The sequence below is a fragment of the Poeciliopsis prolifica genome, unplaced genomic scaffold (genome assembly GCF_027474105.1).
Source record: "Poeciliopsis prolifica strain line A6 unplaced genomic scaffold, Auburn_PproV2 SCAFFOLD006, whole genome shotgun sequence".
NCBI lineage: Eukaryota > Metazoa > Chordata > Actinopteri > Cyprinodontiformes > Poeciliidae > Poeciliopsis > Poeciliopsis prolifica.
Genome location: NW_026562381.1, coordinates 16649836 through 16670079, shown reverse-complemented (window position 1 = coordinate 16670079; position 20244 = coordinate 16649836). Strand labels below are relative to the sequence as shown.

The 20244-nt window shown below is 38.8% G+C and overlaps 2 protein-coding genes and 1 pseudogene across 2 annotated transcripts in view; 2 read left to right on the top strand and 1 right to left on the bottom strand.

Annotated features, from left to right (window-relative positions):
* The window catches only part of LOC129360477 (relaxin receptor 1-like), a 100693-nt gene that overhangs the window by 21143 nt on the left and 59306 nt on the right, over nt 1-20244 (top strand). The window lies entirely within an intron of this gene.
* Nucleotides 6487-6952, top strand: LOC129360481 (eukaryotic translation initiation factor 5A-1-like; annotated as a pseudogene).
* Nucleotides 10717-12430, bottom strand: LOC129360480 (uncharacterized). Its single transcript, XM_055030749.1, has 2 exons — nt 10979-12430; nt 10717-10869 (listed from the first exon to the last, which is right to left on the bottom strand). Exon 1 carries the CDS (start codon nt 12224-12226, stop codon nt 11339-11341), a length of 888 nt encoding a protein of 295 aa, XP_054886724.1. The 5' UTR covers nt 12227-12430; the 3' UTR covers nt 10717-10869; nt 10979-11338.

Here is a 20244-nt window from a genome sequence, read left to right as displayed (position 1 = left end):
GTCAAGCTTATGCAGTAGTGTGTATTTGTGTAGATTTTTCAATAAGCTATGGAGATAACATATACACTGTTTACTACTTTGAAGTTCCCAGAATTTGTGGATGAAAAGGACAAAAACACGATGGTGAAATTTATTTTTGCAATCAATCTGTCAGCAGTCAGATGTACGAGAAGCACCCAGAAAATGCCAGAGACCTTCAAAAGGTGGTTTTAGTGTCTTCTATAACTATTCACACTACAACCAAAACTTCTGTGTAGTATTTCCTGACTTTGTCATGTAAAATACTGCATAATCCTAAGTAGAAGAAAAGTAATTCATGTGTTTCCTCTTTTTCTAATAAATCAGAACATAAAAAGTTTCATTTGTGTTTAACCCTCCTGAGGAAATTCATTACAAACCTATTTCTGTGGCTGTTGCATGTTTCTATCATCTTTTCACATGGATATAAACATTTTTACACATTGTCCTCTTTTGTAAAACAGCTATATTTCAACTAATTTGGAGATACAGCCTCTATCAATGTCAGTTTTAATGTCAGCAGATTCTCATTTGGATTTAGGTCTGGAAATTTCTCAACCTCTGAGATTAGAGGTTATGGGTCACTATGGGATTCATGTCAGTATTCAAGAATTATTGACCTAAAAAAAGCTCCCTCTGGTAGATATTTTAAAATTTAAAAATGCAAAACCAGTTTTGGAAACAGGAAAAAAAACATCCATCAGAGTGTCTCCTCACACTGACGGATCTCATCTCCACCCTGTGCTGAATGTGACAATCTTTAGGTTATACTTCCTCAGTCCTGATCATGGAGACAGTCTCTGTACAAAGTGACCACCTAATATTTGATGCACGGACCTATTTGTTCGTCATGGACTCTCACACATTATTGACAGTAGATTTGCTATTTGTCAGTGTTGACCTTAATATTTTACTTCCCTGGGAACCAAAACCTTTCTAAATGATTTGGTAGGTGCAGAGTGTAATCGATAAAGGGGTTTTAGTTTCATTGAAGATGTTGGAGCTGCCTCACTGACATTTCTTTCACATGAGGTTGATGTAGGAAATAACTTTTAAAATTCTACTGCTTCACCATACAGCTGGACTCAAAAGTTTTCACGTCCCTGTCAAACTGCTAGCATGATTGTAATTTAAAAAAAAAACAAAAAAAACATTTCAAGTCATTTCAAAATTGCTTCAAACGTATCTGTTACTATGAAGAGGAAATTCTAAAAAAGTAAGAAATAAAAGCTAGAGTAACTTGCTTGCATGTGTGTGCACAAATTCAGACAAATACCTAAATCATTTAAATTTTTTTATCTTGTTATCCAAACTAACATGAATTATATTGAATCTGGTTGACCTGAAACAAATGTCAGTGTTTTTTTCAGTCTTGTATAGTAACGAAGTAAAAATACTTCACTACTTTACTTAAGTATATATTGGAGTACTTCATACTTTCCTCGAGTAAGAAAATTTTTGATAACTTTCACTTTTACTTCACTACATTTCCAATCTTAATTTCAAACTTTTACTCTGATACATTTTCAATGTGTGGTTTAGTTACTCGTTACAAAAAAACGAGAGAGAAACGCAAATGTTTTGACCAACCTACTGATCGACTGCAACAAAGCCAGCTTGCCTGGGCTTGTTCATCACCACCAATAGGATACACAGGTTTCGCTCCTCCCCACCTACGTCAAAAAGTCCAGCAAACAGTGTGATTGGTTAGTTCTCCGTTTGGTCTGTGCGTTAAAATGTTCGTTTTTGCAGCTTTGGTTTCCGAGATATTAAAATGATTTTTTGGGCCATCCAGAGTTCACCATCCCCCCATTTTGCTCAAAAATAAACCAAAGTGGGCTGGTTCATTTGCAGGTTTGTGCAGGTTTGTGCCGTTAAAACAACGCAGCAAAGTTGTTTTCAATTTGGATTTTGACTGTTCCAATATCCCGTGTGAGCGGCGCCTAACTCGAGGTTGATCCGATTCATGAACGCTAATTTCGGCCAGCCAGTCTCTAGGTCTCCCCTTCCTCAAGGTGTCGGAGTTTCACTCAGGGAGAGTCAGCAAATTTTACATCCAAACTCTCCTGAGAAACTAATGGAAATAGATTTCTTGCCTTGTGACCAACTGACACAAAATTCATGACACATTCCCAGTAATTGTAATCTTAAAAAGTATATATTTTGGATGGCCTAAAATAATTTTTAATATCTTGGAAACCAAAGCTGCACAAACAAAAATTTTAATGGCACCATGTGAGTGTTACGCCTCTATAAAGGGGAGTAATGAAAACACGGACACAATGTTACTCTTTGCATGTCCGGTGTTATAATTTCAAAACAGTTTCAGACATTACTCTGTTACATTGAACATTACACACATTCTAGTTATGCGGCACAGTAAAACAAATCGAACCACACAGTAGCCTACGCCGTTAACCAGGAAGCTAAGTATAGCACAGCAGCTCTTAAACTAGTTATCAAAATCACCGCAGCGCTCTCTGTTAATTAAACAAACATCGCTATAACAATCACCACAACATTCTCTGTTCATTAAACAAACAGTGATAGAGCAATTTCTTATGAGTTTGAACTTTACCTATAAAGGGGAGTAATGAAAACACGGACACAATGTTACTCTTGCATGTCCGGTGTTATAATGGAGCATAACCGTTACGTCCCCCTACATTCCAACAGACAAAACAATCGAGACTCGAACGACCAACAAACTCTCAAAACATTCGGTTCAAAAGGTTAGGCTTTTCAAGAACCACAAACAAACATAGGCGGAAAAGCAACAAAGAAAAGTAACAGTAATAAAAAGTACATTTCTTTTAACTTCTTTAAACGTAGGCTACCTTTTGCCGTATCTGTACCGTTATCTGCCTGTAGTGCTGAACTTGAGACCAGAATAATCGATCGCAGATCATTAGATCTTGTTTTCCTTTTTCGTTGTTTGAAATAGTTTTATAACCACTACATGAGCACTAACCAATCAGACTATTTGCTGGATTATTTGAGTAGGTGTGTGTCAGCTTCACGGAGGTCTGTTTCGCTTCTCCCATTAAACACCAAGTTAACAAAAAGTTCTCTCTCTTCAGATGCCAAATAAGCTGCATTTCCCTCCCAATTCTTTTATTCTTTTGCATAATGACCAGTTGTGTGCACCTATAGTTTGTGAAATAGAGTAATCGTAAGGTGTTTTTTTTTTCTTCATGTTGGCCGCATTTTCTGTACTGACTATTTTTCTCATTTTCAGCACTGACCTTACTGAAAGGGAAACTTATAGAAACTTTGTATTTTCTGTCCTGGAGGGTTTACTAAGAAGCTGGTTCAGTTGTAAAGCAGGTTAAGTTAACCTTGTGATTTAAGTAAAGCATCTAATTTTCTTAACTAAATGATGCTGCAGGTTTATCTATTAGCAGGTTTAATTTTGCCTGCACTTGGTTCTGTACATTATTTTAAGTGTATTTAACAAGTTTACCAAAATATAAAAAATGTCATTCAAACTGCATTTGTCTTGTTTTACTTTTTACTTGTACTTTTTATTACATTACTTGAGTTCATCCATTGTTACAGTAATTTCCAGACTTAAGTACAAGACATTTCAGATACTTTAAGACTTTAACTCAAGTAACATTTCAATCAGTGACTTTTACTTTTACCAAAGTCATATTTTGGAGTGGTACCTAAACTTTTACTTGACTCCGAGATTTCAGTACTTTATACAACACTGGTTTTTTTTATAGGATATTCCTGACCATTAATTTTTCCTTAAGGCCATAGTTTACTGAAAGTTTACAAATGTTCAAAAATAACCTGTCAAAAGGTCTAAGAAGAAGAATAGCAAAAATAATGGCAGCATATACATATAAAAATCTTTATCTGCATTGCAGCTACCAAACATTTCTTATCATTTCTGAGCAGCACTAAACTCACTGGTATTTTCACAATGTTATCTTTGGTGATCAGGTCCAAGTTGTTGGTGGAGCTCGCTTCACTGATTCTCTCTCGGGTATCAGTCAGGACTCTTGTTGGCCCTCTCTAAATCATAAATAATACTCACAAGAGATTTGTGGGAAAATAAATGACAAATTTACACCTAAATTTGTCAGGCTTATGAATAATCTGGGGCTTAAATGTAAGAAATTCTCAGTAACATAAGTAACTAATATTTTTGTTAAATGTTCAAAGAATACAAATTCTAGATTGAAATAAATTAAAACACCATGAAATAACTCGAATGATAAACTGCCAATAGGCTGACGGTGAGTTTTTAGCAACTCATTTTCCAGGATCATTGTGAGCACAAATCAAGAAAAAACTTTATCTGGGGAAGAAGCAAAGTTTAGTAATGTCCTGCCAAAGTCATAAACTGGCAGAGCATGACTTGGGAGTTCCCTGAGGAGAGCTGTGGACAATCTTTTTCCCAACATTAGATGTGATATTTGTACCAAAACAGACTGACTGCTTGCTAGGAATCCAAAAGTCTGTCAAAATTTATTTAAGGGTGTGCACATTTACCATTTGCAACTAGATTATTATATGTGTCAAAGAAATTTTTTAAAATACTTTTCAGTTTCATTTTCTTGGCATAAATTTCTACTTTTATAACCAGGTGTGTAATGTTTAAAAAGCCACCCTAAATTGAGGAACAGCTCACCTAGGATTTTTATTTATCAGAAAAATGTCTTTCCAGACTTTGTGTTTTGTTTTTATTTTATGCAAAAATAAACATCCTAATATTGAGACGTTCCTTAGCATCACTTTGCTTTATAACTGATCAATGTCTGCAAAAGAAAACAGCTCTGGTCTTGGATGGGTCCTATGCCTTCCAGTTCCATCACTGAGGCCTCAGTACAATAACAAGCTTATCGGAGGTGTGGTTATATGTACATTTTACTCTTAACGTTCCTGCCTGGCTCTCTCTGTTTTCCCCATTTTGTCAAAGTTGGTTTTTCAAGATAAGAAACTGTCATGGGTGTTCGTGCTTCTTCAACCCTTGAGGGTTTCAGTAATAGGACGGAGCGGATGAGCTGTCAAATAGATATCAGCTAACGTGGATAAGCTAAAAACAAAAACACTGTTTGACTGCAGGGCAAGAAATGAATCTACAAAAAGGCAAGTTAGACATCTGTGGAAGAACACACTGAGTTGCAAGCAAGGTGCAGCTCTCAGTATGTTTAGTAAAACCACTGCTTACAAATTGATGCTTCAACGATTACCTTGGAGAAAGTCAATGTCTCCAGCAATTGTATAATCTGAAGGGGCTGTTATTTTATTTTTTACATTACTCTCTCAATCATGGATCCCATTTTGGAAAGTTAGTCAGAGAAAGTTCTTTATTTATTTAGGTTAAAAGCTACAATAATAACCAGAACTCAGATATAATCCATGATGAATTTATTTAAACCTCAGCTATTCCAATGGACCCTAAAAAAGGGTTTGCATGAACTTTTAATTAGTTCTAGCAAAACTTTTGAATTAATATTTTATGTTAGAGTAAAATCAAGTCTGTAATTAGTTTAATCAAATCAATTTGATTTTACAACTAGTTTCATCACTGCTTAGCGATCACAATTCAGGTCACAATAAACCATCAACCATCAAGAGATTAATTTGGATCGTTGTACTTTTTAAACTGAATATGTTCATGTTATGTCTGTTTCATTGTGACAGACATTTGATTTTAAATGTCTGGATCTCAGTTAAAAGGTTTTCACACTGGCAAGGCTCCCTGGGTCCTCATGGATTTCTTTTTTGATGTATGTTCTTTAACCATCTGAGAAAGTGAAACGTGATTACCTTTTTTAATCTTAGAAATGTGGGTTGGCGTTAGATTTTTTATTTTTTTTAAATAGAAAAGTTATGTTTAACCATAAGTTGGCAGGTAAAGTAATTGGTAGAAGACATGTAGGTCTGTAAAATATTTTTTTGGTTTAATTAAACTAAGATAATACCTCAATATTCAAATCCATACTTAATATTTGAAGTATGTATATATATAAAAAAAAATTCCCTTCTCACCCACCGCGGGTGGTTCTTATCCTCTGAGCTCGGGTCCTCTACCAGAGGCCTGGGAGCTTGAGGGTCCTGCAGTATCTTGGCTGTGCCAAGGACTGCACATTTCTGGACTGAGATGTCTGATGTTGTTCCTGGGATCTGTTGTAGCCATTGCTCCAGTTTGGGGGTTACTGCCCCGAGGCCCCGATGACCACAGGCACCACTGTGGTCTTCACCTTCCAGGCCCTCTCCAGTTCTTCCCTGAGGCCCTGGTATTTCTCCAGTTTCTCGTGCTCCTTTTTCCTGATGTTGCAATCACTTGGTATTGCTACATCTACCACAACAGCTTTCCTCTGTTGTTTATCCAGTACGACAATGTCTGGTTGGTTCGCCCACGCATATGCTTGGAACCGAAACTCCACGCATATGCGACATGATTCTCATCTTTTTTTGTGAGCGACACAGAAGAGCAGCCCCTGGCCCACTATGGCAGATGATGACTTCTCCACCGCAGATGCTGGTGCCTCAGCTACATTCTCCATTCAGTGCACGGTACTGAATGGAGAATGTCTTTGTTATGCTGAAAGGACATCCCTGTAAAATAGTTGAGATGTCTACCTCCAAGACTGGAAAGCATGGGCATGCCAAGGTGCATCTTACTGGTATCGACATTTTTACTGCGAAAAAGTATGAAGATATCTGCCCCTCCACACATAACATGGATGTCCCAAATGTGATAAGAAAGGACTATCAGGTACTTGATATCATAGACGGCTTCCTGACCCTGTTGGAAGACAATGGAGAGACCAGAGAGGATCTCAGGCTGCCAGACGGTGACATGGGCAAAGAAATTGTGAAAAAACTAGAGAGTGGAGATCAGTTTCTGGTGACTTTGTGGAGAGCTGTGGCTGACGAATCTGTAGTTGGCATTAAGAACATGACTCCTATTTAGACCATGGCAACAGTGGAGACCTCAGATTCCTATCGCCCTCTGTGGTTTTAAAGCTTCACCAAAGCTACTGGCCTTCACCACTCATCTCAACCTGTGCTCCACTTCGTTCTTCTCCTCTCCTGCTGTAAGCTGAAATTCAAGAAACTGGACTCAGTCAGCTTCAGCTGCACTTCACAATCAGACCAGCCGGTCCATTCATTACTTTCATAGCACCACTGTGTAGCACATGCCAGGTAATTTTAAGAGGAGTCTTTGACCATGTTCCACTAATGCCTGGGAGCTTGAGGGTCCTGCAGTATCTTGGCTGTGCCAAGGACTGCACATTTCTGAACTGAGAGTCTGATGTTGTTCCTGGGATCTGTTGTAGCCATTGCTCCAGTTTTGGGGGTGACTGCCCCGAGGGCCCGATGCCCCGATGCCTCAGGCACCACTGTGGTCTTCACCTTCCAGGCCCTCTCCAGTTCCTCCCTGAGGCCCTGGTATTTATGTTTCCATATATATATATATATATATATATATATATATATATATATATATATATATATATATATATATTATAGATATAATATATATATATATATATATATATATATGAATATATTAGAATAATTATTGTATTAATATAATAATATTTGAATAATATTTGAATATTAATAATTATCAAATTAAAATTTTCTTCCACTGCCAATTTATTATCAGGAATTTGCATAAAATCTTTGTGGTATGATGGAGGACTCCTGAGAAAGAACCTGAAACAAATGAAGGAAATGATTGTTGATTTCAGGAGGATCGGGATTAGATCAAACCTGTTTCCATCATGGAAGAAGAAGTGGACGTGTTTGAGGGATATAAACACCTCAGTGTTCATCTGGATCACAGACTGGACTGGAGCAGCATCAGAGCCAGGGACCGTCAGAGCTCAACAGACTGGTAAAGAAGACTGGTTCTGTTCTGAGAAACCTCTGGAGATGGTCATACAGAGAAAGATTCTTAAAAGGTGTTAGCAGAATCAGTTTTCGGCACAGCGTTGAACGTGACATCAAGAAACTCGCACCGGTTTGGCTTTTGTGTTGTTCTCCTTTTGTTTGGAGGACACACCCTTTTATTGTACACAAGTGTGTTCAATTAGACAGGTCACGTGATGTGACACACAATAATCCAATAATGAGAAAAAAAACAACAACAACAACAAATGAGAGCACAAAAACATTCATAATGTCAACACCCCCACTTGCTCACATTTGGGTAGCTTCCTCTGACTCTTAATATTTCAACCAAAATACATTCATGATTCGCCAAACATAAACATTTCATACTTCCTCAACTTAATCTTTGTTGCTGGTTTAGTTAGTACATCTGCAACCATTTCATTAGTTGGACAGTCTAGAAACACTTTTTCTTCATTTACAACTGTTCTGACAAAATATATTTAATATCAATATGTTTACATCTTTGTCTATTCACAGGATTTTTGGCTAAGGATATGGTACCCTGATTGTCCTCATAAATCTTAGCTAAATAATCCAGACCATCCATGTTGAACAACAGTTGTTTCAAGTATAAGCATTCCTGTACAGTAGCAGCTAGTGCCATGTACTCTACTTCACATGTAGATAGAGCTACTGCAGGCTGTCTTTTGGTCTTCCATGAGACTAACGGACCATCTTTATTTAGACTCATACAGTAACCTGTTGTACTCCTTCGATCGGATACATCACCTGCCCAATCAGCATCACTGTATGCATATATAAGGTTATCACAGGCACCCCTTTTAAAACATAGTTCTTTATCTTGTGTGCCTCTTAGATACCTAAAAACATGCTTTACAGTATTCCACTGCTCTGTGGTTGGGTTTGCAAAGTACTGTGTCAGTTTACTACTACATAGCTTAAATCTGGTCTTGTACATGTTGACAAATAGATTAAGCTTCCTACTGCCTCCCTGTATTTTCTGACATCACTCATTACTTCAGCATTATCATCATAATTAAGTTTCTGCTCACAAGGGTAGTTCGTGGCTTACAGTTCTGCATGTCAAACTTTTCCAGTATTTTCTTCACATACTTCGACTGTGACATTTAACACTGTCAGCCTCTTTTTCAAAGTCAATGCCAAGAAAATGTGTCAATTTCCTAAGTCCTTCATCTTAAATTTGGATGCAAGTTTCTCTTTTACATCTTTAAGGATATTTGTATCACTGGCAGCAATAATCAAATCATCGACCCATATAATGATATGCACGGTTGCAGTATCATTAATCTTTGTGTAAACACAATTATCAGCAGGGTTTTGAACAAACTTGATTTCACATAGGTAGTCATGCAACATTTTGTTCCAGTTTCTGCCCGACTGTTTGAGTCCATAAAGAGATTTTTGTAGTTTATACACCAGTTTCTCATTTTCTTGAGATTCCTTCTTGTAGCCCTCTGGTTGTTCAATATAAAGTTCACATTCAATTGGAGCATGTAAATATGCTGTCTTTACATCCATCTGGTGAACAAACATGTTCTCCTGTGCTACCTTTTGCATTAACACTCTGATGCTCGTCATGCTAGCAGTTGGTGAAAAGGTTTCATCATAGTTCACACCTTTCTTTTGACTGAATCCTTTAGCAACATATCTAGCCTTGTATTTATCTGATCCATCATTATTCTTTTTGATTGTATACACCCATTTACCCCCACTACAGCTTTACCCTCAGGTAAGTTGGTCAGGGAAAAAGTAACATTGTCCTGTAATGACTGCATTTCCACATCCATTGCTGTAACCCACTCTTTTGCATTCACAGACGTTACAGCTTCTTTGTAGGTTTGAGGTACTCCACTTATCAGTCTGTAACAGTAATCAATGTTAGCTATTTGCTCGTCATCATCAATGCTACATACATAGTCATCTAAATAATCTGGTTTCTTTCTTTCTCTGACAGGGTATCACCTCTCAGGTTCTTCATGTTTTGTTGTGTGACTGGTACTCGCCATTGGTTCTTTTTCTATGCTCGGGTCCTGATTTACTGGATCAGCATCTGAAGTTTTGGTTGCTTTGGGACTAATTCTTATCATATCATCATCATCATCATCATCATCATCCAAAGTTACATCAGTCTCATTTTTCTCTCTGGATACAATTTCCACAAGCCTGTGTTTCTGGATTTTCCTGCTGTTTGGATAGTAGACCATATAAGCTGGGCTATTCTTGTCATACCCTATAAAAATGCCTTTTTCACACCTTGAATCCAGCTTCCCTTTCTCTCGTTTGTAAGTGTAACAAACGCATCCAAACTTGTGCATCCTAGAAATGTTAGCCTGTGTGCCTGTCAACATGAAGTAAGGGTTGTTTGTTTGTGCGATTAAAAACATCTGTTTCGCACTACAGCAGCTGTCTGAACTGCATATGGCCATAACATTTTTGGTAACTCACCATCGATTAACATACATCTAGCCATGTCAAATAAAGTTCTCCAGTTTCGTTCTGCCGTACCATTTTGATGTGGAGAATATGGTGCGGAGGTCTCGTGTCTGATACTATTCTGCTCAGTAATGCCTGATACTCTTTTCCTGTGAATTCTGTACCATTATCTGACCTCATACATTTAATCTTTCCATGTGGGGTCATGTCAGCAATAAACTTTTCAGTAGCTTGTACTGTATCACTCTTGTTTTTCAAAAAATATACAAAAACTGCACTGGAATAATCATCCGTGAAGGATAATGCATATCTGTGACCATCTTTGACATTGGATCTATAGGTCCTGCTAAATCTGTGTGGACCATTGCTAGAGGTTCTTTAGCTCTTGCATCTGGCTCCTTGTTCCTAGTTTGAACAAATTTTCCTTTTGTGCAAACTTCACAATATGGCATTGGTTCACCTCTCCCTTTAATTTCCATGCCATGAACAACATTTTCTAGCTTCAGTACATCTCTGTAATTGCAATGTCCAAGAATCTCATGCCAACCTTGTAAGTCATAAAATTTTTTACACCACCACATTCATTGTCCGTCGTTTGCAAATAATACAGTTTGTTACATACGTGAATGGGGAACTTGGTATCGTCTCTGAGAAGAACGTTCTTTCCTTTGAAGATCACCGTTGCTCCGCTGGATGTTGCAGCTTCACTGAGAAGATGTCCTGCGGATATGAAGGGATGTACAATGCGTTCCTCAGCACTGTTTTAAGACGTCGACCTCTGTTGTCGATCAAACACACTTCCGCGTCTCCTCGTTGCTTAGCAACCCCAAAACACCTGGATCCATCTGCCAATTCCACGCAGTGCGTCTCGGCCTGGAAACTTTCATCAAGCTTCCAAAACTTCCCGATGTCGGTGATTATATGCGATGTTGCACCAGCGTCCACCATCAGACCTCTCCTCCTGATGTCGTCCACTCGCGTGTCAGCGTCGCTCACCCGGAATGCAAACTCTGTCGCCACCCGTCTCTTCGGCTACTTTCCGTGCGTTGTCCCGTTGTTTTCTCCGTCTGCAGGTTACGTTGCTGTGACTGTTATTCTTACAGTAACTGCACCATTGCTTCCGCTGGCAGGTTCTGCTTATGTGGCCTTTCATCCCACATTTAAAACACACAATCTCAGAACTTCCTGCTCCAGGATCATTTGCGCCTCTTGGTGCGCATTTTGTGCCAGAATGTGCTTTAGCTTTCATCACATTGTCTTCAGATACTGTAGCACGCATATTCTCAATGTCTTCAAAACTTCTGAGTTTAGTCTTAAACTCTGCAAAAGTCAATTTATCACCATCTTCGCTTTGCCTAATGTAAACAGCAAATGGCTTAAATGTCCCTGGAAGTCCTTTCATTATCATGGCGATTAAAAGTCCATCGCTCAGCACCTCATCTGCATTCCTTAAAGCGGTGATCGCGGTCTCTGCTCTGATGATGTACTCTGTAACCGATTCACTGGGTGATTTCTGCAGCGAAGTCAGTTCAGTGTACAAGTTAATCACTCTTGGCTTTCCTTTGCCGGCGTAATGGGCCCGCAGGATTCCAAGTGCCGCACGTCCGTTGTCTGCCGCGTCATGCATGATAAGTGATAGACTCTTGTCATCCAAAAACTGAATGAGCTCGGCATAAGCTTCAGCATTTTTCTTCGCGTCTTCCTCTTCATCGTCATCATCGGAGGAACATGTCAAAATTGTCTGTTTCAACCCTTGCAGTCGAAGATGTCCTAAAAACTTGGTTTCCCATAGTTCAGAATTTTTCTCATCTCCATCAAAAAGAAGTCTTGACCAGCGGCTGTGTGCCATGTCTTTTTCTTTTCTGTTCATTTTCCTCGTTTACTTACACAGCAGGTGTTCACGGTCTGTCGAGGCATTCACCTGTTTCTTCATTGATTCTGGGCCCATAACCTGTTAGCAGAATCAGTTTTCGGCACAGCGTTGAACGTGACATCAAGAAACTCGCACCGGTTTGGCTTTCATGTTGTTCTCCCTTTGTTTGGAGGACACACCCTTTTATTGTACACAAGTGTGTTCAATTAGACAGGTCACGTGATGTGACACACAATAATCTAATAATGAGAAAAAAAACAACAACAACAACAAATGAGAGCACAAAAACATTCATAATGTCAACAAAAGGACTAAGAAAATTTGGGACAATCCTGTCCATCCTCTTCATCCGATTGGACTTGTTTCACTGGGATCCAAACTCTGGTTCCTCCAGCTCCTTATGGGTAGGACGTACGCCTGCATGTCCTAGGGCCTCATGCACGCTCCATACAACCATACAACCTCATCCAAACCTCCCCTGCTGGGGAGGTTTGCTTCTCTGCTTTCAAAACCATTTTCTTCCCAAATGAACAAATCTTTTTAAGGGCTTGGGCACAGTAATAGCTATCTGTGACTAACCTGGTGCTTTTGATCTTTCTTTTTGCCAGTTCCAGAAGTCCTTCCAATATTGCAGTTACTTCTCCGGCTTGGGCACTGCCAGGGGCTTTTCCTTTTTGCCGACACCTTTCTTGGTGTCGGCAAAAATAGTGGGGCTTCAAGATGAACCCCCAGTCTCATCAGAGAGATGAGACTCAAAAAGATCTTCTTCTGAGGAGCAAACCTCCCCAGCCGGGGAGGTTTGTTTCTCTGCTGGAGATGGTTTAAAAAGAAATCTGTCAAAATCATCGTATTCTGGGAAGCAAACCTCCCCGGCGGGGGAGGTTTGCTTCTCTGCTGGAGATGGTTTAAAAAGAAATCTGTCAAAATCATCGTATTCTGAGAAGCAAACCTCCCCTGCCAGGGAGGTTTGCTTCTCTGCTTTCAAAACCATTTTCTTCCCAAATGAACAAATCTTCTTTAAGGGCTTGGGCACAGTAATAGCTATCTGTGACTAACCTGGTGCTTTTGATCTTTCTTTTTGCCAGTTCCAGAAGTCCTTCCAATATTGCACTTACTTTTCCGGCTTGGGCACTGCCAGGGGCTTTTCCTTTTTGCCGACACCTTTCTTGGCCGTCTCGCTTCAAGATGAACCCCCAGTATGCCACTTGGCCGGATCCTTTTCTTAATCCATCAGTGTAAAGTATCCATTCAGGGTGTATTTCGTCTTCAGGCTGTGCCTGTGGCCACATCTCCTACTATTATTTGGAACCATCTCACATTGGGCACCATGTCTCTCAGGCCTGTTATAATCGTTTTTCTGCGTAAACCTGAACAGATTACATCTCATCAGGCCAGTTTTCATAACAGGCTAAAACGTGAATAGCAGCACAATAGAAACCCACAAAGAAAACAAAGAACCCCTGAACATAACACAAAAAATCAGAAAAAAAAATAATGATCACAAGAAGAGAAAGTAAACACAAAATTAAGATTAGTGGCTTCCATCTATTTGTGTTCTTAAATATATATTCCAGTATTGATATACTGTTTAGATGATCAAGCTCATTGTCTTTCACATTCATGACAGATCCACTTGCCTCCAGAATGGTTTCTGACGATTGTGGCTGCGATAAATAACTGGCATGGAGAGAGAGTGCAGGGGAAGACGGCATACTTGATGTTTTCTTCTCAAATCCTCTTTCATTAGAAGGGGAGGTTTGTTTCTCAACTGGCGATGGATCAGAGAGATGAGACTCAAAAAGATCTTCTGAGGAGCAAACCTCCCCAGCCGGGGAGGTTTGCTTCTCTACTGGAGTTTGTTTAAAAGAGAGCTGTCAAAATCATCGTATTCTGGGAAGCAAACCTCCCCGCCGGGAGGTTTGCTTCTCTGCTGGAGATGGTTTAAAAGAAATCTGTCAAAATCATCGAATTCTGGGAAGCAAACCTCCCCGGCCGGGGAGGTTTGCTTCTCTACTGGAGATGGTTTAAAAAGAAATCTGTCAAAATCATCGTATTCTGGTAAGCAAACCTCCCTGGCTGGGGAGGTTTGCTTCTCTGCTGGAGATGGTTTAAAAAGAAAGCTGTCAAAATCATCGTATTCTGAGAAGCAAACCTCCCCCGCTGGGGAGGTTTGCTTCTCTGCTGGAGATGGTTCAAAGAGAAATCTGTCAAAATCATCGTATTCTGAGAAGCCCCGGCCGGGGAGAATATGAGAAGCCCCGGCTGGCGAGGTTTTCTTCTCTGCTGGAGATGGTTTAAAAAGAAAGCTGTCAAAGTCATCGTATTCTGAGAAGCAAACCTCCCCCACCGGGGAGGTTTGCTTCTCTGCTGGAGATGGTTCAAAAAGAAATCTGTCAAAATCATCGTATTCTGAGAAGCCCCGGCCGGGGAGAATATGAGAAGCCCCGGCCCCGGCCGGCGAGGTTTTCTTCTCTGCTGGAGATGGTTCAAAAAGAAATCTGTCAAAATCATCGTATTCTGAGAAGCCCCGGCCGGGGAGAATATGAGAAGCCCCGGCCCGGCCGGCGAGGTTTTCTTCTCTGCTGGAGATGGTTCAAAAAGAAATCTGTCAAAATCATCGTATTCTGAGAAGCCCCGGCCGGGGAGAATATGAGAAGCCCCGGCCCCGGCCGGCGAGGTTTTCTTCTCTGCTGGAGATGGTTCAAAAAGAAATCTGTCAAAATCATCATATTCTGAGAAGCCCCGGCCAGGGAGAATATGAGAAGCCCCGGCCCCGGCCGGCGAGGTTTTCTTCTCTGCTGGAGATGGTTTAAAAAGAAAGCTGTCAAAGTCATCGTATTCTGAGAAGCAAACCTCCCCAGGTGGGGAGGTTTGCATCTCTGTTGCAGATGGTTGAAAAAGAAAGGCGTCAAACGCATCATACACACACATTTCTGCCATTCTGAAAATTATCGTGAAAAACAATGTTGAACTTCAAAGAGCTGCTTGGAAATGGAACAGATTTCTTGAAACACATGAATTCATAACCTCAGGTGTTCTTTGATCTAGAATTGCTTGTCATGGATGAGGTCATAACTACAATGAGGTCACTGTAGTTCTAGGGGAATGTCTTGTTTCTGCATGTTGCTATAGAAACTACCAGATCAGTTCTGGATGACCCAGATTATTGACCCTTTGCAACGGCATCATTTAATCATTAGAGGTGCCATGACATGAAGTGAGGAATGGGAACTTGGTGACTGAAGCTGTTTTCCAAAGTTGTTTGGAGTCGGACTGGAAGGTGAAGACCACAGTGGTGCCTGTGGTCATCGGGGCCCTCGGGGCAGTAACCCCCAAACTGGAGCAATGGCACGTTGCTATAGAAACTACCAGATCAGTTCTGGATGACCCAGATTATTGACCCTTTGCAACGGCATCATTTAATCATTAGAGGTGCCATGACATGCAGTGAGGAATGGGAACTTGGCGACTGAAGCTGTTTTCCAAAGTTGTTTGGAGTCGGACTGGAAGGTGAAGACCACAGTGGTGCCTCAGGGCAGTAACCCCCAAACTGGAGCAATGGCTACAACAGATTCCAGGAACAATATCAGAGACCTCAGTCCAGAAATGTGCAGTCCTTGGCACAGCCAAGATACTGTGTATGACTCTCAAGCTCCCAGGCCTCTGGTAGAGGACCCGAACTCAGAGGTGAGAAGGATTTTTTTTAATACATTCCTTTGAGCTACAGCTCTTTAACTTTGAGCGTTTGAGATATTTATGTTTCATTTGACATTCTGTTTATTGCGTCGGCTTGCAAAATAACTCTGGATCCTTGTCCAGTCTTGTTGTCAGAGTCCAAATGCAGCAAGTTTCTGTGTCTCGTTGTATTTGTAGCCTAAAGAAACAAACTCCTGGATTGCTAATCAGAAATTTTGACAAACATCTCATTTACTTTAAGAAGAAATAGAAATTTCAAAAGCAATTATTTCTCAAATTTTATTTATTTATTTCTGATTTAATAAATATAGTTAAATTAAAGATTACATGTCTCAAAGTTTTCAGTCTGACACTTAATTTATTTTTAGGCTTTTAACTCCCTATTTGTCTGTTTATGTTCTGTGTTTTCTTCAAATTTGATTTTGAATTTTGGAAGCAAGTCTACTGGAAATTTTCATTTATATTTTATCTCCCTTTCAGTGAATAATTCATTTTGTGTTCTTCCCAGTACAGATGGTTTGGACATCTCCAATTAAAGTTAACATGTAAACTTATAAATATTTTGTCAACATGCTAGAGCTCCCTCAAAATGGTGAGTGTAAGGTTCCTTTCTAGTGCTCAACATACTCTGTGAGAAATTCTGCACCCGCTCCGTGTCAGCTGGGTTCAACATGTTTTAAAAACAAATATTGTGTCAAAATTGGCATTGACTGTATCCAAATGGTGTGGAATGCAACATAAACTCTAAGTGTAAAAATGGGAAAAAAAAAAAAAAATTTTTTGTTTATGCAGTTAGTGCTTAATAAAACTTACAGAGTTGCAATAAAATGCTGGGGGAGTGGGGGGGGTTGTTTTTTACTTTAAATTTCTCCTGATTTATCAAACAAATCTAGCTCTTCATGTTATGGAAAGATAGTTGACCCTATTGATACAAGAAAAAATTGCTTCATATTTAATTTTTTGTCAAACGATAAGATCAATCAACTTCAGATTAAGTCATTAATTGATGAGTTGCATCCGTAGTTCATAAAAATGTTATACTGCGAACACCAAAAACCAACAAACATTTCTAACATTCCAAAAAGAGAATAAACATGAGTTATCAGAATGAAAATTAATTGATATAACAGAAATATTACTTCCCCTATTTTGATTAATGTCCAATTTCTACAGTTCTCTAAGTGTGTTGTATTTTTTCTGCTGTAATGAATGTGAACCAGCGTTATGAAAACATATTAAAGATGTTTCTGGAAGAATTTTTGGGAAATAAAATGAACATTAATATGAAGCGACAGCAACATGGGTGAGGCAGCGCTGTTCAGCCTGTGGGCTTAAATGACATTTGGTCCAGGATTAGACTGACTTATAAGTGTTTCACTGCTGCTTTTTAGTCAGAGGTTGTAAAGCATCAAAGCCAAGTCTCAGACTTCTGAAAGATGAGCTGCTGTTTCCACTCATGTGGATTTCACAGCTAAGAGGACTGCATGTGGGCAGAAGGAGATCAGAAAACAATGTACTTTTGTTTTCATGGTGAAAAATGACTGTCAAAGAAAATATAACATGACAATCATATTAGTCTATCTCAGACTCCAAGAAAAATATTCTGTCTTGGTTAGGAACACACACTGTTCAAAATGGCTCCCACAGTACATTGTTTAACCTCTGGCCTATAATGTTTAATACCTGGAATCTGACTCCCTAAACCGGACAAATGAAGATTAATATGAAGTCACATATGTTTCTGCTTTGTGTTTTTCTCTTTAAAATTGCAAAGCAATGCAAAACAAACTGTACAAACAAGAACAGACTGAATTTAAAGTACTAAAATTAAGAGCATTCCATGAATAATCAGTGGGGCCTTTTAGAACATCAAATACTGGACGTTATGAGCAGGATTTGTTGAATGGTGACATTTTGGATGTCAGATAATTAAGCTTTTTACTGTACAATACAGATAATCATAGCTGCCCTCCTCTCTGGAGGCCGTATTGTTTCTTGGAATCTGCAGGATATCTTTGGTGCTCCTTGTCAATAAGACATGACATTGAAATACCTCAGAGGGTAAAGTATATCCAGGCAGCAAGTAAATAGTTTGGTCAAAGCTGGTGTTTAAATCAAGTAAAAATGTGCACGTGTAAGGGTTCCAGAAAGTTTGGCAAAGGCCATATTGTGATTGTTAGAGAAGTGGGTCAGAACGTCTTTAAAGCTGCAGCCCTTGGGATGTGTTCCCTGTCTGCAGTCATCAGTCTCTAATGGATGTTGTCTCAGGAAGGCATAATGCTGAACCAGCGACAGGCTTATTGATCCATGTGGTGACTGAGGGCCGGGCTCTGAGTCCAGTCCAACAGATAACAGAAGGAATTAATGCTGGTTCTGATAAAAAATTTGTAAGAATGTTGAGTGAATCTGGTTGTTGGGAAGAGACACAGATCTTATTCAGAGCTGTCTGAGTAACCATTAAAAATAAATAAATAAAAGCATTAAAGGTTCAAATAATTTGCTTTGTTCATCAAAACAATGAAACCATTTGAAGTTGTGCTTTACAGTTGACTTTATCATTGCTTAACAAAAAATATTGCTGGTTTGGTTCAAAGAGGGTATATTAAGGTGAAAAGTGTCATTTTAAGGCAGCACAAAGGACCAAGTTCTAAATGACTGAAAAACTAAGTTTAATGAATAAACTTCAAGAATGCATGCTGGCTTCCAATTTTCATCTCAGGAAATGCAAAGCAATTTTAATTTTTCAAATTATAAACTAATTTTTAACCTTTCTGTCCATGTATTTACTGTGCTGTAAATGTGTAAAAGCACATTGAGTGAAAAAATCTGATATGGACAAATAAAAATGCATATCAGGTAGTTTTATAACAAGCAGCTGCTACATTGTTCAACATTGAGGGGAGACGCATGCAATAAATTTGTCATCTTAATGCACTTTCACACACCTAAGCACAACTAAAAGAAAAAAAAACTTACATGTCAACATTTGTAAAAGTTTGACAAAATATAAAGTAATTTCCATATTAATTTTCCATTAAATGCATGATACCCTGTTAAACTGTTTAACTTGTGAAATCTGAGTAATAATTTTCAGATATTTAATTTAAAATATCATACAGCCAATACTTTTTTTATTGTTTTTGTTTTTTGTGTAGCGCGTCTCTCTCGTAAATATCAAGAAATTTTTCCTCCAGAAATAAAATATTATAAAGTAAATTAGTGAAATTTTGACTGTTTTTAAATTAACTAGCATTTAAATTCTAACTTAGTGTTTTGTATTATTTAGGAATATAATGTTGATGAAACGTTTACAAATTATTGCATTACATACTCAGAGGATGACAAATGAATTCTACACCCAGACTAATATGCCTAGATAACATTTTTTATTTTTATTTTATGGCTAGTATTTAATCATTAAAAAACTTTATAGTGCAAGACAGTGACCAAACTGTGAAACACCCTCATGGTTATAAGGAGCTAAAGTAGCGCAGGAACAAAAGAAATTCTTTAAATGTTTCAAGAGATTATCAGCTACATTTACATAAGCACTTCCTGTTCTTGTGGCTGTGTTCCACAATGTTTTACTATGAAAGCCGTCACACCCAGTAGACTTAAATGTAGTCAGTTAGTCTTGTACAATAAAGCCATTGTTAGTCTATCAATGTATAATAAGGCCTCAATTAAAATGATGGTAAATGTCAAGACAAATGAGCATAATTTAATGTTCTGCCGTCACCAAGCATCATCTGTCCAACAATGACGTGCACAAATACAAAGACTGTCCAAAGTGATAGAGAGCCATTAACCCTGTCCTTAACGAAAGGTCTGCTGACCCTAACGCTCAATCCAGTGTCAAAGCGAAGCTTGTGGTCTTATTCCGATGTGTGGAAACAGGCTTACATTATGATGAATGTAGACAATTTTTTTCATAAGCCTGACAGTAAACCTAACTCTCTATGAAGTGACAAATTAGCTAATGTATTGCAAGTGTGTCAGCAGAAGGGAGGTGCTGGTTTCTCAGTCAGTGTCTCTGGATTGAAATGATTAAAATAAGTGAGTGACTCTAAATCTCTCAAACATATTTTGAAGGTTCATGGATCGAAACCTAATCTCCTAAAACACAATTCTGCTTGTGTTGAGTGCTTTGTTGTTTCTATAGTCAGCATCTGTAGATTTGTTGTTTCTCTCTTATTTTAGCTCTTTTTTTTGTGTAGAATCTCCAGTAATAGCTTTTCTCTGTCTGCTTGTCTGAAGCATATGTAATAATGGTGAAAGCTTCCAAAAATATTTTCAGTATTTTAAAAGCTTCGGGTAGA